Source organism: Entelurus aequoreus, linkage group LG20 (assembly GCF_033978785.1).
Source record: "Entelurus aequoreus isolate RoL-2023_Sb linkage group LG20, RoL_Eaeq_v1.1, whole genome shotgun sequence".
Lineage (NCBI taxonomy): Eukaryota > Metazoa > Chordata > Actinopteri > Syngnathiformes > Syngnathidae > Entelurus > Entelurus aequoreus.
In genome coordinates, this window is record NC_084750.1 from 25,478,338 (window position 1) to 25,503,228 (window position 24,891).

Consider the following 24,891-nt stretch of genomic DNA (forward strand, 5'->3'; position numbering starts at 1 on the left):
GACCCGGAGGCGATGACGTCACTGTCACGGAAATGGAACGCTCGTCAAAGACAACTATTTATCGAGAAACACTTGACATGGCTTTTTTTTTTTTATAAGACGTAATCATTAAAACGTGTATTAGACGTCACAACTTTATATAAGACATCAGAAGTTGTTATAAGTAGTTTAGCAGCATGTAAACAGGAGAACCATTTGTTGCCTCTTGCCTCATTCTACAGAGGATGATTTAGATATTTGGAAAATAAAACCCTCACAGCAATTAAACTTGTTTGGTATTTAGGAGGTAGATAAATCTTCTTTGTCATTGTGTATGTTTACATATTATTGATAAACCACAAGCAGAACATTCTGTTTTTTATCTCCTGTTTCCTGATCCCTTCCTCTTTCTAGTCCGGGGGTCAGCAACCCGCGGCTCTTTAGTGACGCCCTAGCCTAGTGGCTCCCTGGAGCTTTTTTTAAAAAGGATTGAAAACGGAAAAAGATGGGGTAAAGATATTTTTTTTGGTTTCAGTATGTTTTTAGTTTGAGGACAAACATGACACAAACCTTCCCAATTGTTAGAAAGCCCACTGTTTATTATTTTTGTGTTTATGCTTGTATTTGGTGAACATCGTTTTGTCCTACTAATTTTGGCGGTTCTTGAACTCGCCATAATGTGGACTGTGACGCAACAGTTTGTTTACATGTAAAAATCTTCCACTCCTTCTTTGTCTCATTTTGTCCACCAAAAGTTTCATGCTGTGCGTGAACGCACAAAAGTGCGCTTTGTTGATGTTATTGACTTGTTGGAGTCTCAATCAGGCATATTTGGTCAATGCTAACATGCTATTTAGGCTAGCTGTATGCACATATTGCATCATTTTGCCTCATTTGTAGGTATATTTGCGCTGATTTAAAATCCTTTACTTTTATCCTCTTTGTATATAATTTAGTTTTACATGTCTCAGTACACATCATCAGTATGTAATATTGGCTGCATTTCCGATAGTTGTTTGTGTGCCATGTTGTTCAAGACCACAGCAAACATTGCCAAGCTTGCTAAAGATTATAATAAATCCAATAAAAGAAGACAGCATGCCGTTTCCTTTAACTTGGACACAAACATCTATACCTTTAGCCATTAAAAGCCAGTCATTTCCAGGACTTATCTTACCCTCTGATTTACTAATGGTTTCTAATGTTGTAAAATGTGTAGAATAAATATTACATTTCAACATTTCTGTCAATGAAGATTTGCTTCAGCCTGCGACACATAGTCCTTTTGATCAATCAATCAATGTTTATTTATATAGCCCTAAATCACAAGTGTCTCAAAGGGCTGTAGAAGCCACAACGACATCCTCGGTACAGAGCCCACATACGGGCAAGGAAAACTCACCCCAGTGGGACGTCAATGTGAATGACTATGAGAAACCTTGGAGAGGACCGCATATGTGGGTAAACCCCCCCACCCCCCCTCTAGGGGAGACCGAAAGCAATGGATGTCGAGTGGGTCTGACATAATATTGTGAAAGTCCAACACATCAGCGAAAGTCCAGTCCATGGTGGGGCCAGCAGGAACCATCCCGAGCGGAGACGGGTCAGCAGCGTAGAGATGTCCCCATCCGATGCACAGGCTATTGTAGCTAATATAGACACTTACGTCATGTGTTGCCTTCATTATAAGACTTACATACGGCTTTTCATTTTTTGCGGCTCCAGACAGATCTGTTTTTTGTATTTTTGGTCCAATATGGCTCTTTCAACGTTTTGGGTTGCCGACGCCTGTGTAACTAGTGCTTCCTCTTCATGTTTGTCAAGGGTCATACTATTATTTTATTCTACCTTCAAAGTTAAGTTAAGTTAAAGTACCACTGATAGTCACACACACACTAGGTGTGGTGAAATTACTCTCTGCATTTGACCCATCCCCTTGTTCCACCCCGGGAGGTGAGGGGAGCAGTGAGCAGCAGCTGTGGCCGCGCACGGGCACCATTTTTGGTGATTTAACGCCCAATTCCAACCCTTGATGCTGAGTGCCAAGCAGGGAGGTAATGAGTCCCATTTTTATAGTCTTTGGTATGACTCGGCTGGGGTTTCAATTCACAACCTACCGATCTCAGTACCAGTATAATGGGGAAATGAATGTGATTTATATGCTGAAGCTCAATTATGTTTAATTTTATCCGCTTAACCATTTCCAATTATCCCAAAATATCAACTAAACAATCCACAATTTCCAACGGACATTTTGAATATGCCACTTAAGCAATTCATATGCGTTCGGGAACTGATGGCCTCATGGGAACACCTCTGAACTGACAAACGTACGGCTCAAGGCCGTAAGTCTACTTTTCTTTTCACACAACGCCGTCTCTCTGTTGTTCGCTCCGACATGCCTCCCTCCGCTTTGAATGCTTCTTCATCACTGACCTACTGCCGTGAAATTAGGGTGAAATACTCCCATACTTTCCATGTTTTTTACCCGCAATGTTGTTGCCAGTGGCCATGGTCATTTGTCTCTTCGTTTTGCAGGCTAACTCGCACGTTTTCGTCCGGGAAAAACATGACTAGTGACGTCCCCCGACTATTATTGCCAAATGAATTTGTCGGCACACAAATTGTATCATCAAAAATGTCGACCCATCTTTGCAACGTCGTGTAAAAACGTGACGTGTTTGTCTTCACTTTACTAGTTCATATTGAAGAACTACGGGGAGAATCCTGACCACTACAACGAGCAGCTGAAGAAACTGGAGACGCTGCGTCAGGTACGTGCAAAGCCACGTGACCAGGGGCCTCATGTATTAAGCTCTGCGTACGCACAAAAAAAACTGGTGTACGTCCTTTTCCACGGCAAAGATGAGATGTGGAAATGTGCGGTGTCTCACGCCAATTTCATGCTTCACTCACTCACATTTCTACAGGCTGTGGATACTTCGGTGACACAGAGGTGGTCGTTTGTGCTTTGCCAATATTTGATCTCAAAAATGTAAAAAAATTCAAGGCAAGGACACAAAATTCCCTTTATCGCTAATGCATTTAAATGCTTCATGTTAATATTTGTGAGGACGTCTATTAATTTATGTAGGCGATTATTTTGCCACCTATTGCTGTGACAATATACTGAATAGTGATTGGGCAGAGCTCAGGCACATGGCTACTTTCATGATTTGCATATGTATTAAGGGGCGGGGTCTGGGCGTGCCAAGCTAAGCATACTCTTGCAATTTCAAGATGTTAAAAAAGGAAATGTGCTCGGATTAGTGCGTGCGCACACTTTCACACCTCTGAGTTTTTTTTCTTGCGTAGAAATCTTTTCTGAATTTGAACGTGCATCTATATTTGGTAGGAAATCCACGCAACTCTCAATACATGAGGCCCCAGGTCATGTGACCGCAGCGTAAACGAGCTGCTGAAGTGCGCTCCTGCGTTTTTCCCCTCAGAACGCCGTGAACGTGACGAGAGACTTTGAAGGATGCAGCACGTTGAGGAAGTACTTTGGTCAGCTCCATTACCTCCAGAGCCGTGTTCCCATGGCGACGGGCCAGGAGGCCGCTGTGCCCATCTCATGGTACAGACAGCGTGAATCTGTAGCGTGATTGTTTGCTAGTGAGACAAAACATCAGTGTTGGACTTTGACATAAAAAAGGAAGTCAGACAGACTGACTCAGCATAGCAGCGTCAACAGCTGACACATAATCACACCACTGTATTGTGTGTGTGTGTGTGTGTGTGTGTGTGTGTGTGTGTGTGTGTGTGTGTGTTTAGGACAGAGATCTTCTCTGGTAAAACCGTCAGCCATGATGACATCAGCTACGAGCAGGCGTGTATCCTCTACAATCTTGGTAAGTCGGCTCACTCAACTGAATCTCACACTGTTCTATTGTCATGTTCGGTACCAAACAGCATCATCGTCTACGTCAGGGGTGTCCAAAGTGCGGCCCGGGGGCTCATTTTCTAACAGCCCGCCGCACATTTTAAAAATACTATAAGAGAAAAACATAAAAAAAATTGGAATTAAAGAGCAAACAGGTGTAATGTAATGAGAAAACGTTGCAATATTGACACTACTATAGGGTTTTCGCGGGTGTGACTAACAAAGCCACTTCTGCTGTCGCCTTGATGCCAAAAAATTCAAAGATTTGTGTTTTTGCCATTTAAAAAAAATAATAAAAAACTGAAAACGGGGCGTTGAAAGTACAAAACCCAAAACCAGTGAAGTTGGCACGTTGTGTAAATCGTAAATAAAAACAGAATACAATGATTTGCAAATCATTTTCAACCTATATTCAATTGAATAGACTGCAAAGATAAGATATTTAATGTTGGAACTGGTAAACTTTGTTATTTTTTGCAATTATTAGCTCATTTGGAATTTGATGCCTGCAACATGTTTTGAAAAAGCTGGCACAAGTGGCAAAAAAGACTGAGAAAGTTGAGAAATGCTCATCAAACACTTATTTGGAACATCCCACAGGTGAACAGGCTAATTGGGATCTGGTGGGTGCCATGATTGGGTATAAAAGTAGATTCCATGAAATGCTCAGTCATTCACAAACAAGGATGGGGCGAGGGTCAACACTTTGTGAACAAATGCGTGAGCAAATTGTTGAAGAACAACATTTCTCAATCAGCTATTGCAAGGAATTTAGGGATTTCGCCATCTACGGTCCGTAATATCATCAAAAGGTTCAGAGAATCTGGAGAAATCCCTGCACGTAAGCAGCGAGGCTGAAAACCAACATTGAATGCCCGTGACCTTCGATCTCTCAGGCGGTACTGCATCAAAAAAACGACATCAGTGTGTAAAGGATATCACCACATGGGCTCAAGAACACTTCAGAAAACCACTGTCGGTAACTACAGTTGGTCGCTACATCTATAAATGCATGTTAGAACTCTACTATGCAAAGCCAAAGCCATTTATCAACAACACCCAGAAACGCCGCCGGCTTTCTAACTGAGACCCTTTTGGGTCCTTGGGTCACCAAAATTTATGGTACACTAATGGTTTTTAATATATAAGATATCAAAATGGCACCTGCATGCTTTTATTTTGAAGTGGACAAAGTTTGGACTCCCCTGATCCACGTAGAACTTTCACATTTCTTCATTGGGGCGGCGTAGCTTACGAGGTAGACTGGTAGTCTCCCAGCCTAAAAGGGTGCTGGTTGGATCCCCAGTCCCCTTGTGACCATGAGAAAGTAATGTGTGAGTAAGATGTGACCGTGAAAGCCTGCAAGTGCAAGCTCGTTTGTTATTTACGAGGACCTAATCAGCAACACTGTCACCTGGCTGAATGTCAAGTCATGGAGATTGTAGGCAATGAATGAATCTCACCTGTGCTGGCCCCCAGGAGCACTGCACTCCATGCTGGGAGCCATGGACAACCGCGTGTCCGAGGAGGTAGGATGCACGTGAGCGCGCACGCTCAGGGTCGCGCTCACACCGTGTTGTTTTTTTGTTTTTTTTGCAGGGCATGAAAGTATCATGCACACACTTCCAGTGCTCAGCGGGAGCGTTCTCCTACCTGAGGGATCATTTCAGTCACAACTTCAGTGTGGACATGAGCCATCAGATCCTTAACCTCAACATCAACCTCATGCTGGTGAGTGCACACTAAACACTAAACACACACACACACACACACATTCTCATGCAATGTGTGTGTGTGTCCCAGGGTCAGGCTCAGGAGTGTCTTCTGGAGAAATCCATGCTGGACAACAGGAAGAGCTTCCTGGTGGCTCGCATCAGCGCTCAGGTCGCCATTCTGTTGTCAAACATGAAAAAGTGACGAGGAGGTTACCACGCTGAGCGTGCGCCATGTGACACTACAGGTGGTGGATTACTACAAGGAGGCCTGTAGGGCACTGGAGAACTCCGAGACGGCCTCCATGCTGGGGAAGATCCAGAAGGACTGGAAGAAGCTGGTCCAGATGAAGATCTACTATTTTGCCGCCATTGCACACGTGAGTGCAACTTGTGTTCCTGTTTCTGCGCATCTTGTCTGTGATGTTATTTCATTTGCATTTTTTCTTTTAACGTGGAACTGCAATTTTGGGTGAATTTTGCCTATCCACAATCCCTATGGAAGACAAGAACACATATTTATTTCTATTTTTTATGCATTCTAAGGCGTAAAATACAGCAAGTACGAAGTGGCTCACAATGCCACTAATGGAAGTACACAAAGCCCTCTAAAAAAACTCAAAAAGTGCCAAAAATACTCCATTTACATCTCATGACCTGAATATTTATCAAGTATTAGTGATTTTGTTATTATAAGCGCTGACGCAGACAAACTATTTTTAGCGGCACATTGCTCACAGAGAGCTAACTAGTTTATGCTGTTATATTGACATATTGAGCTGCACCATCGCCTCTGAGTTGGTGAAAGTTAATTCTAGATTATAAGTCATGCCTCTCACCTGGATAGTAGAAGGTTGTGGACATAAACCGACATGTTGGTCAACTTTGACATCCAATTTAGACCTGGTCCTTTTTTATTATGATATAATGATATGAATAATTATGATGAATTATTCATGTAAACATCCCATCAGTAGGCATCCCAGTGAGAGCAGACATTGTACAGTAAGTGATTGCCCTATTATGTTTGTATGTCTTTTTTAGCACTTAGCAATACTGCTACATGGTGCTTAGTGTTTCACTAAAGCTGCATCTGTTTAGCACAGTGGTCCCCAACCTTTTTGTACTTGCGGACCGGTCAACGCTTGAAAATTTGTCTCACGGACCGGGGGTGGGGGGGGGGGTGTGTTATGTTTTTTTAAAAAAAATTTTAATATATTTTTTTGTCATAAGGAAATACAATCGTGTGCTTACGGACTGTATCCCTGCAGACTGTATTGATTTATATTGATACATAATGTATATATTGTGTTTTTTATGTTGATTTAATTAAAAAAAAATTAAAAAATAAAAATAAAAAATATTTTTTTGTATTTCTTGTGCGGCCGCGGCCCGGTACCAATCGGTTCACGGACCGGTACTGGGCCGCGGCCCGGTGGTTGGGGACCACTGGTTTAGCACACAGCTTCTAAAACTTGTAAATCATTTTCCTTATATTCAGGTTAAAAAATATAAGGTTCTGATCATCATTTGTCCCAAAGTAGTCTTTGCTGTCTCCCATAAAGTCTGCCATGATTAGTAGTGTTGTTGTTGTTGAAGGGAAAAGCGGATGTATTGATGCGTCTGTGAAATTAAGACGCAGCCGTATGCTTTAAATGAGCAAAATATGTAAATATTACATGTTATTATGAATGTTAATACATTACATATATACTTACAGCATGTATATAAAATGTTGATGGAGGTGTTTGGATGTTTTTAGAGCGCTTTATAGGCGAAATAGAGCGTCTCTCATGGACTCCATTCTTAGCTGACTTTTGCTAGTGTTTATTTACGATTTAGAATGCATAAAAAAAGAAAAACAGATGTGTTCTTGTCTTATATATATAGGAATTGTGAATAATGGACAACATTTCAAAAAGAGTGCAGTTCCCTTAAACACCATCTTGTGTGTGTGTGTGTGTGTGTGTGTGTGTGTGTGTGTGTGTGTGTGTGTGTGTGTGTGTACCCATGATTGTCACACACACACTAGGTGTGGCGAAATTATTCTCTGCATTTGACTCATTACCCTTGAGCACCCCCTGGGAGGTGAGGGGAGCAGTGAGCAGCAGTGTGTGTGTGTGTGTGTGTGTGTGTGTGTGTGTGTGTGTGTACAGTGTGTGTGCTTGATTGCACACCACGCTAACACGTGTCTTACATTCCTCCACAGCTCCACATGGGCAAACAAGCCGAGGAGCAGCAGAAGTACGGCGAGCGGGTACATGCACATATTCATGCATACTCGTGTTTGCATGCAATGCTGTACATCAGGGGTGTGCAATCTTTCTTCAGTAAGCGTGCATACTTAAGAAAATGAAGGATGGGGAGCCACTTTAAGCCTTTTTCCACCAAAAGTTTAGCATTTAAGCATGTATGTATGTACATAAACAGAGAATATTAGGTCATATTTATTTAACTAACGTGTATGTAAATTAATTACAAAGCAATAATAAACAAAAGGATATGATTTAAGAAACAAACTGTACCGGATTTTGTGTATAAAGTCAGGCTTTTTCCTCCAGTGTCCAACAGTCAGAAAGTCGTCCTCTCAGTAAATGATGAATTCATGAGGGTCAGGCGAGTTCTGTTGGTCCATTTCATCTGTAAATAAAAATATATAACTAATAAATGTCACTGTTTATCTCATAGTAGCGACACAAACACTGCAGATTTATCGTCAGCATTAGCATTGGGTTCACTCGGGTTGGCTAACAACTACACAAATCACATGTAACAAAGTAAATAGTCAATATTTGATGTGATTTACCTTCGTTCCGCTCACCTTTTATTTTACGTTTCTCTTCAAACTACGAGCAGCTCGGCGCTTCGAAGTCCGGCTGAAATACGTCTGTAAATACGTTCAAAAAGAGCCTGTCTGCTTCCCGTAGCTTTGCGTATTGAAATTAAGTTTGTAAAGAATAATAAACCGCATTAAACAGCACACTATTTGATACAAACAAGTTGTCTCGCAGATTGTAAAGGCGGCTGAAACTCGGAACACAAAAGTTTTAGGACCGCCCCTAACTGTGTTGAACCAATCAGCGGTCGACAACACAGCCCGTCCCCCACTGCGGCCCTAGGAACCTTTCGAGAGTCCCACCATCTACTAGGAACTAATTATAGTTCCTGAAGAACTAAATCTAGGTGTGTAGTATTGTTCTACGGTGGAAAAGGGCCTTTTGATACGTTTTGTACATTAAAAATGCTCAAAGCAATCCAATGTAGGTCAGTATATGCTAAACTATCTGATCAAAACCTCTTTGCGTCGTGTTATAGCTGACAAAGCCAATTAGCGTAATATATTTAAGTTAATCTCATTAGTAAGTAGAAGAGGCAATTCCTGAAGGAATTGCATGTGAATGCTCCAATGCTGAAGTTGAAGTGAAATGCTGACAGAATGTAGTATGAATGTAAGAATAGTTTGAATGTTGAAGAGCTGACGCTGAGCTGAAATGCTAATGGGATGTAGGATGAATGTAGAAATGGTTTAAATGTTGAAATCATTTAAACGCTGAAATGGTTTGAATGTTGAAGAGTTAGAATTCCCAGGAAAACCTGAATTTGGTTTGGAACTTGGTAAAATGTTAGTTTGAATGTCCAGGACGAGTGTAATGTGTTAATGTTGGTATGGTTTGAATAGGTTGAAAATAGGTTGGGAATTGTGCAACTTGGAAAAGTGTCCCATTCATTTCAATTGGAACTTCCTGGTAATTTGTGAATTTTGGGAAAAGCGGGATTTTTTTGAAAATGATTCAGAGCATGAATGTTCTAAATGAGCTGAATTGGTTGGTGTTGGAATTGTTTGTATCGGGCAAGAAATGTTGAAGTAGTAAATGGTATTAGGGAATTTCGGGAAAATCTGGAATTTTTTTTAACTTGGAAAAATAGAAGTTTGAATTTCCAGAATGTTGGAATGTGGTGAAGGTGGAATGGGTTGAAGAATGTTGGAATTGTGGAAGTTTGAAGAATGTCCCATTCATTTCAATGGGAATTTCCCCAAAATTTGGGAATTTAAAGAAAAGTGCACATTTTTTTGAAAATGGTAAAAAACTTGAATGGTCTGCATTACTTGAAATGGTTGGTGTTGAAATTTTCCAAATCCGTTGATAAAATGTTGAAGTAGTAACATGTTGAATTGAGAAATTGTATTACGGAATTCCTGGATTTTCGGGAAAACCGGGAATTTTTACAGTTCAAACAAAGTTGTTTTTTGTCCTGATTAAGAGGAAGGATTTGACGGTGGAACTGAAGTGGGTTGAAAAATGTGGAAGGAGTAGTCACCAGAAAAAAGGGTGAAAATAGGGCTTTGGAAAACCAGGAATTCTGGAAAGTCTTGGAATTTTTTTAAACTTGGAAAAAGGAAAGTTTGAATTTTCTGGAAGGTGCAATGTGTTGACGGTGGAATGGTTTGAATTAGAGATGTCCGATAATGGCTTTTTTGCCGATATTCCGATATTGTCCAACTCTTAATTATTGATACCGATATCAACCGATACCGATATATACAGTCGTGGAATGAACACATTATTATGTCTAATTTTGTTGTGATGCCCCGCTGGATGCATTAAACAATGTAACAATGTTTTCCAAAATAAATCGACTCAAGTTATGGAAAAAAATGCCAACATGGCACTGCCATATTTATTATTGAAGTCATAAAGTGCATTATTTTTTTTAACATGCCTCAAAACAGCAGCTTGGAATTTGGGACATGCTCTCCCTGAGAGAGCATGAGGAGGTTGAGGTGGGCGGGATTGGGGAGGGCGGGGTTTTGGGTAGGGGTAGCAGGGGGTGTATATTGTAGCGTCCCGGAAGAGAGAGTTAGTGCTACAAGGGATTCTGGGTATTTGTTCTGTTGTGTTTATGTTGTGTTACGGTGCGGATGTTCTCCCGAAATGTGTTTGTCATTCTTGTTTGGTGTGGGTTCACAGTGTGTCGCATAATTGTAACAGTGTTAAAGTTGTTTATACGATCACCCTCAGTGTGACCTGTATGGCTGTTGACCAAGTATGCCTTGCATTCACTTGTGTGTGCGAAAAGCCGTAGATATTATGTGATTGGGCCGGCATGCAAAGGCAGTGCCTTTAAGGTTTATTGGCGCTCTGTACTTCTCCTTACGTCCGTGTATACAGCAGCGTTTTAAAAAGTCATACATTTTACTTTTTGAAACCGATACCGATAATAAGCATTTCTAGTTTTAATTGGTAGAAAACTGTGGAAATGGTGGAAGTTTGAAAAATGGCCAATTCATTTTGAATGGGGAAAAATGTCCCGGGAAACCTGGAATTCCGGGAAACCTGGGGAATTTTTGGAATTTGTCAAGGGAAAGCCCGCGATTCCCGAATAGGCTGAACAGTTTAAAGTTGGAAGGGTTTGAATCGGGTGAAAAATGTGGAAGGTAGAACGCGCCAAAAGAAGAGGAAGAAGAAATAGATTAATTTTGGTGTAGAAAAGCATATGTGTGAATGCTTTGGAGCATTCACACAATAAATAGATTTCATGTTTCCAATTTGCTGAAGGACAATAAGAAACAAACTGTGGGCCTCACTTTGGACCCCCTGATGTACACTTTTACATTGATCATAGCCACTTTGAGTGAAGACTGCGTGTGACTGCATGTCATCTGTCCTCAGCTGGCGTACCTTCAGAGCTCCTTGGACAAACTGTCCGAGGCCATCAAGCTGGCCAAGGTACACACCTACGCCGGGTGGTTTCCATTTGTCACAAGGGTCTTATTTATTCAGCATGTTGTGCTGTGTGTGTGTGTGTGTGCTCTCAGGGTCAGCCCGACAGCGTGCAGGACGCCCTGAGGTTCACCATGGACGTCATCGGTGGAAAGTAGGAAGCACTTATCGCCACATCCAAGCTGGCACACGTGTTACTGACTATGACTATGGCCGCCCTCCACGCAGGTTCAACTCCGCCAAGAAGGACAACGACTTTGTCTACCACGAGTCTGTTCCTGCCCTGGACACGCTGACGTCTGTCAAAGGTGACAGGAAGTTTGCTTCCGCACGAATACAAATTAAAGGATGCACGGGCTACCGTATTTTTCGGAGTATAAGTCGCTCCGGAGTATAAGTCGCACCGGCCCAAAATGCATAATAAAGAAGGAAAAAAACATATATAAGTCGCACTAGAGTATAAGTCGCATTTTTTGGGGGACATTTATTTGATAAAACCCAACACCAAGAATAGACATTTGAAAGGCAATTTAAAATAAATAAAGAATAGTGAACAACAGGCTGAATAAGTGTACGTTATATGACGCATAAATAACCAACTGAGAACGTGCCTGGTATGTTAACGTAACATATTATGGTAAGAGTCATTCAAATAACTATAACATATAGAACATGCTATATGTTTACCAAACAATCTGTCACTCCTAATCGCTAAATCCCATGAAATCTTATACGTCCAGTCTCTTACGTGAATGAGCTAAATAATATTATTTGATATTTTATGGTAATGTGTTAATAATTTCACACATAAGTCGCTCCTGAGTATAAGTCGCACCCCGGCCAAACTATGAAAAAAACTGCGACTTATAGTCCAAAAAATACGGTACTTTAATACAATAAAGATATTAAAACCAATACAATTTAGGTCAATCATAAACTATCTGCACACAACGTCCATATCTTAGCTTTGTGTTACTTGCCCTAAATTAAGCATTTTCAAGCATTAAGATGGCTAAATGAAGTAAAAATACTTTTTATTTTGCAGCCAAATACCTCAGACTCATATAACTTGGAACTTTTATACATGCTAACATTTTAGCCAATTTTGCAGCCAAACATCTCAGACTCATAACTTGGAACTTTTATACATGCTAACTTTTTTAGCCATTTTGCAGCCAAATACCTCAGACTTATATAACTTGGAACTGTTATACATGCTAACCTTTTTACCCAATTTTGCAGCAAATACCTCAGACTCATATAACTTGGAACTTTTATACATGCTAACCTTTTTAGCCATTTTTTCAGCCAAATACCTCAGACTCATAACTTGGAACTTTTATACATGCTAACTTTTTTAGCCATTTTGCAGCCAAATACCTCAGACTCGTATAACTTGGAACTTGTATACATGCTAACCTTTTTAGCCATTTTTTCAGCCAAATACCTCAGACTCATATAACTTGGAACTTTTATACATGCTAACTTTTTTAGCCATTTTGCAGCCAAATACCTCAGACTCATATAACTTGGAACTTTTATACATGCTAACATTTTAGCCAATTTTGCAGCCAAACATCTCAGACTCATAACTTGGAACTTTTATACATGCTAACTTTTTTAGACATTTTGCAGCCAAATACCTCAGACTCATATAACTTGGAACTTTTATACATGCTAACTTTTTTAGCCATTTTGAAGCCAAATACCTCAGACTCCTATAACTTGGAACTTTTATACATGCTAACTTTTTTAGCCATTTTGCAGCCAAATACCTCAGACTCATATAACTTGGAACTTTTATACATGTTAACTTTTTTAGCCATTTTGCAGCCAAATACCTCAGACTCATATAACTTGGAACTTTTATACATGCTAACATTTTTAGCCATTTTTCCAGCCAAATACCTCAGACTCATATAACTTGATACTTGACACTTGGCAACTGTTAGCATGCTAACATTAATGTGCTAATTCTTTTTGGCCAATTTTGCAACCGAACGCCTCCGAGTCATCTAACTTGGTACTTGACACATGCTAACGTTAACGTGTTAGCATGCTAACTTTTTTAGCTAATTTTACATGCATATGCTTCATAGTCATATTACTTGGTACACATTATGTGAGCACACTAACGTTAGCGTTTAAATTAAAAAAAAAAAAAAAAATTGTGTAATGTTCTAATGCAAGATGTCTTTATTTTGTCTTTAGAATGTAATAATAAATAAGCTGCGGACAGCAAATAGCCCCAGGCGGCACTTTGGACACGCCTGCTTTAGACGATGCTTTACTAGTCTGCAGAGTCAGCAAATAACAAAGATCTGTTGTGTGTGCGCGCACGTTCAGGTGCCCCACTGGTCAAAGCCCTCCCAGTAAACCCCACAGACCCCAGCGTCACTGGACCAGACCTCTTTGCCAAGCTGGTCCCCATGGCGGCCCACGAGGCCTCCTCCCTCTACAGGTACACACCCGCACGATATACACGCTAGCAGCCGGTGTCCAGCGATGCACCTTTTCTTGTGTGCGCAGTGAGGAGAAAGCCAAGCTGCTGCGAGACATCATGGCCAAGATCGACGGCAAGAATGAGACGCTGGAGTGAGTCGAGCACGTGTCGGGACGGTTTGCTATTTGCTAGGCTAACACCTCGTCTTCTCCAGGCAGTTCATGGACTCTCTGGGTTTGGAGCCTGAGTCTGTAGACAACCTGGACTTGTACAGCCACATCCCTCCGGTCCTGATGGAGAAGTGTGCAGCTCTCAGTGTCCGACCCGACACCGTCAAGAGCCTCATCCAGTCCATGCAGGGTGAGCAGCAGAAATAATCAGGGGCGTCCCGATACAACTTTTTTACTTCCAATACTTAGACTTCCTTTTTATTGTCATTCAAATTTGAACTTTACAGTACAGATAAGAACGAAATTTCGTTGCATTAGCTCATGGTAGTGCAGGATAAAAGAGCAATAAGGTGCAGATATAAATAAATAGATTACTGTACAGATAAATATATTGCACTTTTGCATATGCATCCATGTTTATGGATGTATGTTATATTGTCTTTATATTCCAGCGAGTTAATCCATTTTTGGGGGGAATTGAGGGGATTATTATGATGCGTTCAAGAGTCTTATGGCCTGAGGGAAGAAGCTGTTACAGAACCTGGAGGTTCTGCTACGGAGGCTGCGGAACCTCTTTCTAGAGTCCAGCAGTGAAAACAGTCCTTGGTGGGGGTGGGAGGAGTCTCTACAGATTTTGTGAGCCCTGGTCAGGCAGCGGCTTTTTGTGATCTCCTGGATAGGAGGATGAGGAGTCCTGATGGTCTTAGATGATCGTTACCAATATTGGAGTATTGGCCGATGCCGATAATAGTCCGATACGATACTAGCACGGATCACACAAGCGCGGGAAAAACACTTGGAGGATGTTCATTCAGTTGTTTAATTTTGTAGGAAGAAAAAAACATGACAAAAACTATAGTTATTTTTTTACTTTCTGGCCTTAAGAAACAACGTAATCAGGAAAATAAATTGTGGTGTTAACAGTTGACAACAGCAATCAGTGAACGCTGAAGCAGGATGTGTTGTACTGTTTTGTTTGTTTTTCTTCCTGAATGCATCATTTTTTCTCAGAATTGAGTGATTATATAATTTTCTGTCGGGTTGATCTAAAAATAGAACTGTTACTGACTGCCATATTTATTTATAAAAAAAAAAAATGTTGTGTTCCTAAAAGCCAGAAAAATTATATTTAAAATGATAATGGTTTTGTGTAGAGATGTCCGATAATATCGGACTGCCGATATTATCGGCCGATAAACGCTTTAAAATGTAATATCGGAAAGTATCGGTATCGGTTTCAAAAACTAAAATGTATGACTTTTCAAAACGCCGCTGTACGGAGTGGTACACGGACGTAGGGAGAAGTACAATAAAGCCAATAAACCTTAAAGGCACTGCCTTTGCGTGCTGGCCCAATCACATAATATCTACGGCTTTTCACGCACACATAAGTGAATGCAATGCATATTTGGTCAACAGCCATACAGGTCACACTGTGGGTGGCCGTATAAACAACTTTAACACTGTTACAAATATGCGCCATACTGTGAACCCACACCAAACAAGAATGACAAACCCATTTCGGGAGAACATCCGCACCGTAACACAACATAAACACAACAGAACAAATACCCAGAATCCCTTGCAGCACTAACTCTTCCAGGAAGCTACAATATACACCCCCCGCTACCCCCAATACCTAATTTTGCAGCCAAACACCTAAAACTCATATAACTTGGTACTTGACACATGCAAACTGTTAGCATGCTAACATTAACGTTTAGAATTTTAGCCAATTTTGTAGCCAAAAACCTCAGTCATATAACTTGGTGCTTTTATACAATCAATCAATGTTTATTTATATAGCCCTAAATCACAAAAGTCTCAAAGGGCTGTACAAGCCAATATCATTGCACAGTTGTTGTTTTCATCATATCAAAACGATATTTAATATCATAATGTGATCCGGACACCCTTACAGATAACCCATGAAAACACTGCAAACTTACTTTCTTTGCCCCTGCAGTCCTCTCGGGTGTCTTCACCGACGTGGAGTCGTCCCTGAGAGAGATCCGAGATGTTCTGGAGGCGGACGAGGCTGGTGAGCGCGCCCTCCAGGAAGCGGGCCCCCCTGTGGTGGAGCTGCACCCGGCGCCCCAGGCCCAAATTCTGTCTGAGATCCACAGGGACCTGGAGAAATACATGGAAGCTCACGAGAAGGCCAGTTTCACCAACACAGAGCTTCACCGGGCCATGAACCTGCACATCAGCAACCTGCGCCTGCTGGGGGGGCCTCTGGAAAGTCTGAGGGATGCTTTGCCCCGCCCACAACTCAGTGAAGGTCAGCACGGACCTGATGGTGTTTCCAAGGTGTGATTTAGTGGACACATGGTGTGTGCTGTGTGTGTTTGCAGAGGAAGTGGCGGGGCTTCAGTGCATGAAGCGGATTCTGGCGAAGGTTCAGGAAATGAGGGAGCAGAGAAGCAGTTTGGAGAAACAACTACGCGAGCTCATTCATCAGGACGACATCACCTCCACTTTGGTCACCACCGAGAGAGCCGACATGAAGGTAGCTCAGCTTTTGGAAGAACATTCCAGAACTCGCGCTACCTTAACCCTTGAGTCTACTTAATTCACACGTTAAGCGTCCTACGTGACGAAAAGCGGACGCACACAAAAACATGTAAGTCATATGTTAAGTTTTTTTTAATAAACTTTCAACGCTTGATATTTTTTAACAGCTTCAGACCTATCCATAGAAAGTTTTTATATACCGTATTTTCCGGACTATAGAGCGCACCAGGATATAAGCCCCGCCCACTAAATTTGGTAATAAAAAAATATATTTCCATATATTAGCCGCACCGGACTATAAGCCAAAGATATATACCGTATTTTTCGCAGTATAAGTCGCACCGGCCGAAAATGCATAATAAAGAAGGGAAAAAACCTATATACACTACCGTTCAAAAGTTTGGGGTCACAGCCTTCATTTCTAAGAACAAGAATAGACTGTCGAGTTTCAGATGAAAGTTCTCTTTTTCTGGCCATTTTGAGCGTTTAATTGACCCCACAAATGTGATGCTCCAGAAACTCAATCTGCTCAAAGGAAGGTCAGTTTTGTAGCTTCTGTAACGAGCTAAACTGTTTTCAGATGTGTGAACATGATTGCACAAGGGTTTTCTAATCATCAATTAGCCTTCTGAGCCAATGAGCAAACACATTGTACCATTAGAACACTGGAGTGATAGTTGCTGGAAATGGGCCTCTATACACCCATGTAGATATTGCACCAAAAACCAGACATTTGCAGCTAGAATAGTCATTTACCACATTAGCAATGTATAGAGTGTATTTCTTTAAAGTTAAGACTAGTTTAAAGTTATCTTCATTGAAAAGTACAGTGCTTTTCCTTCAAAAATAAGGACATTTCAATGTGACCCCAAACTTTTGAACGGTAGTGTAAGTCGCACTGGAGTATAAGTCGCATTTTTTGGGGAAATGTATTTAATAAAACCCAACACCAAGAATAGACATTTGAAAGGCAAGTTAAAATAAATAAAGAATAGTGAACAACAGGCTGAATAAGTGTACATTATATGAGGCATAAATAATCAACTGAGAACGTGCCTGGTATGTCAACGTAACATATTATGGTAAGAGTCATTCAAATAACTATAACATATAGAACATGCTATACGTTTACCAAACAATCTGTCACTCCTAATCGCTAAATCCCATGAAATCTTATACGTCTAGTCTCTTACGTGAATGAGCTAAATAATATTATTTGATATTTTACGGTAATGTGTTAATAATTTCACACATAAGTCTTAAGTATAAGTTGCACCCCCGGCCAAACTATGAAAAAAACTGCGACTTGTAGTCTGAAAAATACGGTACATTGTGAAATGAGTTATTTACATGAAAGATTGTGTAAATATTTATTTGCATACCTTAATTGTTTCCTGTAATACGGCAGTAAAACGGATGATTAGACAAAACAGAAGTCATAATCATGGACCTACAAGCTTCAGAAGCAGACTCAATAACTCCACTGTGACGTTTTGGTGAATTTACTGAGGAATTTGTGAAACTGAAACAATACAAAAAATACCTCCATAGCACGTCCAAATATTGCATGAAAACACTCCTTAAGACTTCACGTGATGGTTTAGTAAGTGTAAACCGTTTTAGTTGTATTGTAAAACTTACAAACATTGCTTGGAGTGATAAATGAAGAATCCATGCGAGTAAAAACGCTATGGACGGCTAAGACAGAACAGCACGCCGGTTATAAAAATAAAATTAAAAAAAGCTTATCGTGAGCGAATTCGTCCAAAAGGTGGCGCCAATACTACAAACAATAAAACATCATTTAAATGTTTTTGCTAGTTTTTTTAATTTTTTTTTTTTTTTTTTTTTTGCCATAAGCGAAAAAAAATCCATAAATTAGCCTTTCCTTTTTATGCCGCAGGTTTCATAGTTTTGAAAAAAAAGTAGTGGCTTACAGTTTGGAAGTTACAGTATTTGTAATGTTTTTTATGTTGTATGCTCTTTGTTTGAGAGAAAAAAAAATTATTATGTGAAAAACACAAACTGTGCGAAATTTTCAAAAAGTCCTTTAGATGAGGTAATTGCAGCCTTTAACAGGTCGATAATTCATAACACTGATTTTGATGCACTTTTATTTTTGGAACAATTACTTTTTTTTCCCCAAAAACTGACACTATCCCATCCCTCTGTAGCAATAACAACCTACTACGATCATCGGTTATTGCATTTAGGTCGTTTGTTGGCAGATTCTTCAATTTGGAATGAACATTCAATGCAAAAACACTGTATATGAATGAATAATATCTCTCGCATTAACTAGTGGGTTTTTTTTTTTGGAAGGGAGATGTTTAGCTCCATTCAGTATTCATGGTGAAAATATTATAACATGTCAGCTTTTCAGAATACTGAAAAATATGTTTTACAATGGGAGTCAATGGGGGACCAAAAAGGGCCAAAGGCGCTTTAGTATATAGTAAATGATTCTCTCCTATTTGTATGTACTTTGCAAAAAGTCCCATGATTCAACTTAAAAAAATAAACTTGTTCTAAACTATGTGACCAAATTTTTTGGTCAAGGCTGACTCAAGGGTTGAAGCAGACTTGATGTTAGAACAATCCCACTTAGTATCATCGCACAAACTTTACATGAAACTTGAACCGACTTTTGACCTTCCAGAGTGTGTTTGAGGAGCAGCTGAAGAAGTACGAGCAGGTGAAGGTATACCTCGACCAGAACCTGGCGGCCCAGGAGAACATCTTGAAGGCCCTCACCGAGGCCAATGTTCAGTACGCGTCCGTCCGGAAGGGTCTGAGCCAAACGGAGCAGCAGTGGAACGGCACGGTCCAGGGTCTGGTGGGCTCCTACGAAGCCTACGAGGACCTGATGAAGAAGTCCCAGGAGGGCAAAGAGTTCTACGACGACCTGGAGGCCAAAGCTTCTCGTCTGCTTGAGAGAGCAAAGACTTTGTGTCAGACCAGAGCGGACGAGAGGAAGCCTGTCCTCGAAAGGTAGGATGAAAATGTAAACCTTAGTCTGTAAAAACTTGGACTTCTGAACATTAAGGTTCTGTTTATGTTTAAGTGATATTCATTTTCTTACCTCTGCTCTCCTCTTAGAGAAAGCCTGAAAAAGCCTCCGGCAAGACCTACAGCAGCAAAGCCCTACTTGAAGCCAAAGTCTCGGGATGGAGACTCGGCCTGTTCAAGTCTAGATGATGCAGAGTTGGCCCAACTCAATGCAGCCATCTTGGCTTTAGGACATGACCAACCAGAGGAGCTGCGCAGCCTCCCACCTAACATTCCTTCTCTTCACACCTCTCGTCTGCCAGGTCCAGAAGCCTTCCTGCCCCCGGGTGCCAACCTGGGCGGAAGCGGATCTTTGCCTTGGCCCGGTTCTGCAACCCCGGGGCTTCCTCGCTTCCCAGCCAATCTCCCTCCTCCAGAGCTTCTGGCTCGGATCGCTCAGTTTCCAACTTCCGGTGTTGTAGCGGCACCTGGACCTTTGGCATGCAGACACGTTCCACAGATGCCTTCACAACTACCGACGCAGGTGCCATACAGGCCACCCGCCCACCACGTCCCTCAAGTTTGTCCCACTCCAGTCCGGCCCTCAACCACCACAGTGGACAGCATTCAGGCCCCGATCCCCAGCTACGCTCCAACACCTCAACACCCACTCCCTTCTACTTCTTACCCTGTACATCCACAGATGGGAGCATACCCCCAGTTTGTTCCCCAAACGGGAGCCCCGATTTTGACGCATCAGCAACAGAAACCGGTTCAGCAACCGTACCCACCTCCTGTGGGGCAACCACTTCCCCCAGGCTACCAGGCTGGACCCAGACCCCTTGCTGCCCATCACCTTCCTTTACAGACCTACTCCCATGGTTACTTGCCCCCTCAATCTCGTGCCCCGCCACAGTATCCACAAACATTCCCAGGTCACATGCATCAACAACAAAATGGCTACCAGGCCCCGCCTCAGATACACCAAGGCTACCAGACCCCTCAGACCTACGCCCCACAGCAGCTCTCTCAAGTGATGCCAGGCTCTATGCCACCCCCACCCCAGGGCCTGATGCCCGCACAAAGTGCTCCTCTCCAACTCCCGCCAACGTCTCAGACGACCCCGCCTGTTTCTCAGTCTTACCTGTCCCACCCAAAGCAACAAATGCCCCCCAGTGCCCAGCAACTCGTGCCCCATCCACAGACTATTCAGCCCCCGCTTCATGCACAGATGCCTCCCGGTCCTCAAGTCCATCTTCCAAGGGGTCCCATGGTGCAGATGGCCCCGGGTAGCCTTGCACCACAGCATCATCCCCACCCTGGACAACATTCCATTCCAAGCATGCCGCAACCGCACATGTCATTGCCCCCTCAAAGCCAAGTACAAGCCCACCACACTGGGGGTGTTTGCTACCCTGGAGGGCCCCCCATGTTGCCTCAGCAGCCCCTGGCACCACAGCCCCTAGCTCCCCCACAGCCTTCAATGTACCCTTCACCGCCAGGAGTGAGTGTACCCCCAAGTGGTCCACAGCAGCCCCCCGCCATGGGCCCACATAGTCTACATCCTCATGTCCCGCCTCAGCACATGGTCCAACCTTCAGCAGGACAGACAACCATTACTCCCTCCCCTTCACCTGCCCCGTCTCCATCCCCCTCACCAGGTCCAGCGTCTATAGGTCTGACCCCCCAGCTGAGACCCTCAACCACCCCCAAGACGGGGGGTATCGGTCCACCCACTCTTTCCACTCTCTCAGCAGCATCTCAATCCACATCAGTGTTCCAGCTTCAGAACTCTAGCCACCATGACCTCCTCTCCTCCAGTCCAGAGAGTCAAACTGGGGGCACCAAGACCCCCACCAACGTCCTCCAGCCCATTAAAGCAGATCCGCAGGAGGGGGAGCGGCGAAAGAAGGACTCTCAGGGAGTTCTCTTGATCCAAGGTGACCCGTACCAAGATCCAGAGCTCGTTGCCCGTCTTCACAGTGAACTGGAACATTTCAGAAGACAAGTGGAGTCCCTGGAGAACCCTGCAGAGACGGGGGTGGGAATGTCGGTGCTGGACGCTCATTGGAAGGAACTCCAGGAGCAGCAGGAGAAAGACGCCCGGCAACTGTCCATCGCCATCGCCCGCTGCTACACCATGAAGAACCGGCACCAGGACGTGATGCCTTACGACCTCAACAGGGTGGTCCTGCAGTCGGGCAAAGACGACTACATCAACGCCAGCTACATCAAAGACTTGTCGCTATATTGCCCCCACCTCATCGCCACCCAGGCGCCGCTCACTGGCACCGCCGCAGATTTCTGGTTGATGGTCTACGAGCAGAAAGTGTCCCTAGTGGTCATGCTGGTTTCGGAGCAGGAAGTGGAGAAGGTACGATGATCCCGATCACGCTTGTTTTGTTCCCCCCAAATTTGAACCCTTCCTCCAACTTTCAGGGGAAAGTTCTGCACTACTTCCCGACAGAGCGCGGCCAGCAGTTGTCTCAGGGTCCCATCACGCTGAGCCTGACCACGCAGAAGACCACGCCCACACACGTGGAGCGCATGATCAGCCTGCAGTACCGCGACCAGAGCCTCAAGCGCACCGTTGTCCACCTGCAGTTCACTTCCTGGCCAGAGCTGTAAGCGCACACACTTCCTGTCAGTCCTGTCCGTTCTTTGTTCTTTCAACATGTCGCCACCAGGGGGCTTCCCGAGAGCAAGAGCCACCTGCTGAACTTCATCCAGGAGGTCCATGGACACTACCTGCACCAGAGACCCTTACACACTCCCGTGGTGGTCCACTGCAGGTGAGAGGTCGTCACAGACCATCTCGTGTTCATCAGCCGGAGTTTTAGGGGTGTCCCGATACAATACCGATGTGATACAATATCAGCCGGAATCCTATTGAAAGTCACTAACCTATTTATTATTGTCCACCTGGAATGGACTTATGCTGTCTTTAAGTTGAAGTGGTAATTTGGCGACACCTAGTGGTCACAATGAAAAAGATGACGCAGACACGTTTGTTACTGGATACTTTCTAATTGACTGCTGCCTCGGAGACTAAGTATGTGTAACTAATACGCAACTATAATTATTTGATACTTGTTTGTTGACAAATGTGCTGTTTTAAACAGCAATATTAATCAATTACATATGCCTAGCTTGTGTGCTATTGTGTGCTCAGCTGTCGTGTAGCTGCTATCTACTAGTAGCCTATAGCCTAACAGAGGGGTGTCCAAATTATGGCCTGTGGGCCAAGTGCCGCGACTTTGTGGGTATTTCAGGTCATTAACCTTTAAGTATGCTTTGAATGATTGTACGCGAAGCATTTATATATATGACCCAATGCAAACAACCTTCCCCAGTCATGGTGCAAAAAAAAAAAAAAAGCCAGACATAACACAACCTGCTCAGTGGGCTTTGTGAACATTATAATAACCGTCAAAGCACCATAAAAAAATCAAAATTAAACCAATTTAATCGATTACAAAGCATGATGGGAAAAATGACTATCATTTGTTTCCGCTGATATCGCACCGATATCAATATGTGATCGTGACACCAAGACTAAAAAGTCCATGTTGAATTCTGAAATGCAGACGGGAAGTGACAAATACCTTGGTGGAAGTCATTAATCAGGCCACTCTCCCTCCCAGCTCGGGTGTTGGACGCACCGGCGCCTTCTGTCTGCTGTACGCGGCACTGCAGGAGCTGGAGGCCGGGAACGGGATCGCGGACCTTCGTGTGCTGGTGAAGAAGATGAGGCAGCAGAGGAAGAACATGCTGCACGAGAAGGTGAGAGGTCAAGGGCGTCATGGCCGTCACTCAAGTTGAATAACAAAAGCGTGTCGTCTTCAGCTGCACCTCAAGTTCTGCTACGAGGCCGTGTTGAAGCACTCTGAGCAGGTCCTTCTGCGACACGGCGTCTCCGTAGCAACCGGTAGCAGGACCGCCAGCTCGGCCGCGTCGAAGGTGACACGCCCACGCCGGCCCCACCGTACCGTCCCCCCTTGACGTCCGCTCTTCTTGTCTCTGCAGTCGTACTCGCGCCAGGAGTCCCAGCAGGATCTGGTCCTGGGGGCCGACATGCCCATCAGCTCCATCCAGGCCACCATCGCCAAGCTCAGCGTGCGGCCCCCCAGCACGCAGCCCACGGAGGGCGGGACCTGTTCCGGCCTGGAGGAGGAGCTTGTGTGCGTCTCACCCTCCCTCGACTTGCCGGACGAAGCCCCCCAGGAACATTTGGAACCCACCGCCTCGTTTAGTTCCCCTCTCGCACAGTCCCCGCCGCCGCCCAACGGCCTGGATGTTGCGTCCTCGCCCCTCATGCCCCCGGAGACGCCGCCTGAACCGCCGCCCGCCGCTCCTTCGTCGTTGGAACTGCTGGCCTCGCTGGCGCCTGAAGCCTTCTCCATGGAGGGCGGCGGGCGGGGAAAGCAACGCGTCACCAAGCAGAGCTTCCTGCAGCCGGCGGAGGGTCAGGGTCTCCACGGGACCCGGGGGGGCGAAAGCACAGACCCCCTCAGCGGTCTAGACCCCCTGTGGAGTCTCAACAAGTAAACTTTTGAGCCGTAGAACAATCCCAGCATGCACTGCACAGCCAAGTGATGCTTTTAAACACGGCGGCGCTGGGCGGAGCTTGTAAGACAACCAATCAGTAATGAGTTTGTGTAAGCGTTTTAGAAGTTTACTAATGGTTGAATAAAGTACGTCGACACTAAGTTGTCCTATAAAACATCTTTATTGAAAATATTAGTACAAAGTTCTGTTACAAAAGTCAATAAGTTAAATCCACGCCACCGGTCAAGGGAGGAGGGGGCGGGGTTTCCTGTCTAAATGTGAGTCGGCCCCTCCCCCTCCAGAAGTTTGCTTGTTTGGTCCAAAACGTTAAAAAACTTAGTCCATGTAAACATGATGTGCACTGAGGTCATGTGCACCTGGGTCCCGTCAACAGTATCAGTAACCTCACAGGGGTGCGGGGAGAAAAGGAATGTTCCCCAGCGCAAGCACTTCATGCCCCCGCCAAAATAATTTTTCAGAGCTAAAGTACCGCTAATAAATAATCCATCTATACATAAAAAGAAACGCAGGTGTGTGTGTCGCGGAAGGCAGCAGGTCACATGACGTGCAGCAGGAACTGAAAGGTAAGAAGAGTCCATTGTCAATCAAACCTGCTCCGCCTCCTCAGTCCATTGTCTCCAGCACCGAGGGCACGTAGACCAAACTCAGCTCGCTGCCGAAGTCGCACACGATGGCGGCGTTGTTGAGCACCAGCAGCTGCCGCACGCCCTGCCCGTCGCTGCTCGGACCCAAGTACACCGTCTGGATGAGGTCGCCGTAGTTGAGGTCCCAGAAGGAGACGCAGCCCAAGCCGCCCGTCACGAGGAGAGACTCTGAGATGAGACCCAGACTGGCGCCGCAGCCCGCTTCCTGCTCCACACACACACACACACACAATGACTGCAGTGGCGCCCTCTGCTGGACACCAATG

General features: G+C 43.8%; 2 protein-coding genes and 1 long non-coding RNA gene across 3 annotated transcripts in view; 1 reads left to right on the forward strand and 2 right to left on the reverse strand.

Moving 5' to 3' along the window:
- ptpn23a (protein tyrosine phosphatase, non-receptor type 23, a) overlaps positions 1-24,133 on the forward strand; it is a 24,687-nt gene extending 554 nt beyond the window's left edge. Inside the window, exons 2-24 of the mRNA XM_062029733.1 lie at positions 2,679-2,753; positions 3,429-3,556; positions 3,754-3,830; positions 5,342-5,391; positions 5,462-5,593; positions 5,666-5,746; positions 5,823-5,954; positions 7,784-7,831; positions 11,247-11,303; positions 11,393-11,451; positions 11,526-11,605; positions 13,644-13,758; positions 13,827-13,892; positions 13,955-14,100; positions 15,877-16,191; positions 16,265-16,419; positions 19,084-19,415; positions 19,524-21,786; positions 21,852-22,036; positions 22,100-22,204; positions 23,057-23,195; positions 23,259-23,372; positions 23,439-24,133. Of these exons, the coding sequence (XP_061885717.1) occupies positions 2,679-2,753; positions 3,429-3,556; positions 3,754-3,830; positions 5,342-5,391; positions 5,462-5,593; positions 5,666-5,746; positions 5,823-5,954; positions 7,784-7,831; positions 11,247-11,303; positions 11,393-11,451; positions 11,526-11,605; positions 13,644-13,758; positions 13,827-13,892; positions 13,955-14,100; positions 15,877-16,191; positions 16,265-16,419; positions 19,084-19,415; positions 19,524-21,786; positions 21,852-22,036; positions 22,100-22,204; positions 23,057-23,195; positions 23,259-23,372; positions 23,439-23,960 (5,376 nt within the window). The 3' untranslated portion in view covers positions 23,961-24,133. The remainder of the gene's footprint in view (positions 1-2,678; positions 2,754-3,428; positions 3,557-3,753; positions 3,831-5,341; positions 5,392-5,461; positions 5,594-5,665; positions 5,747-5,822; positions 5,955-7,783; positions 7,832-11,246; positions 11,304-11,392; positions 11,452-11,525; positions 11,606-13,643; positions 13,759-13,826; positions 13,893-13,954; positions 14,101-15,876; positions 16,192-16,264; positions 16,420-19,083; positions 19,416-19,523; positions 21,787-21,851; positions 22,037-22,099; positions 22,205-23,056; positions 23,196-23,258; positions 23,373-23,438) is intronic.
- Positions 8,073-16,098, reverse strand: LOC133636090 (uncharacterized). Its single transcript, XR_009822174.1, has 3 exons — positions 15,860-16,098; positions 8,396-8,461; positions 8,073-8,214 (listed from the first exon to the last, which is right to left on the reverse strand). It is a non-coding gene; the product is annotated as an uncharacterized LOC133636090 (long non-coding RNA).
- The window catches only part of scap (SREBF chaperone), a 38,378-nt gene continuing 37,596 nt past the window's right edge, over positions 24,110-24,891 (reverse strand). Inside the window, exon 23 of the mRNA XM_062029734.1 lies at positions 24,110-24,830. Coding sequence (XP_061885718.1) covers positions 24,585-24,830 — 246 coding nt within the window. The 3' untranslated portion in view covers positions 24,110-24,584. The remainder of the gene's footprint in view (positions 24,831-24,891) is intronic.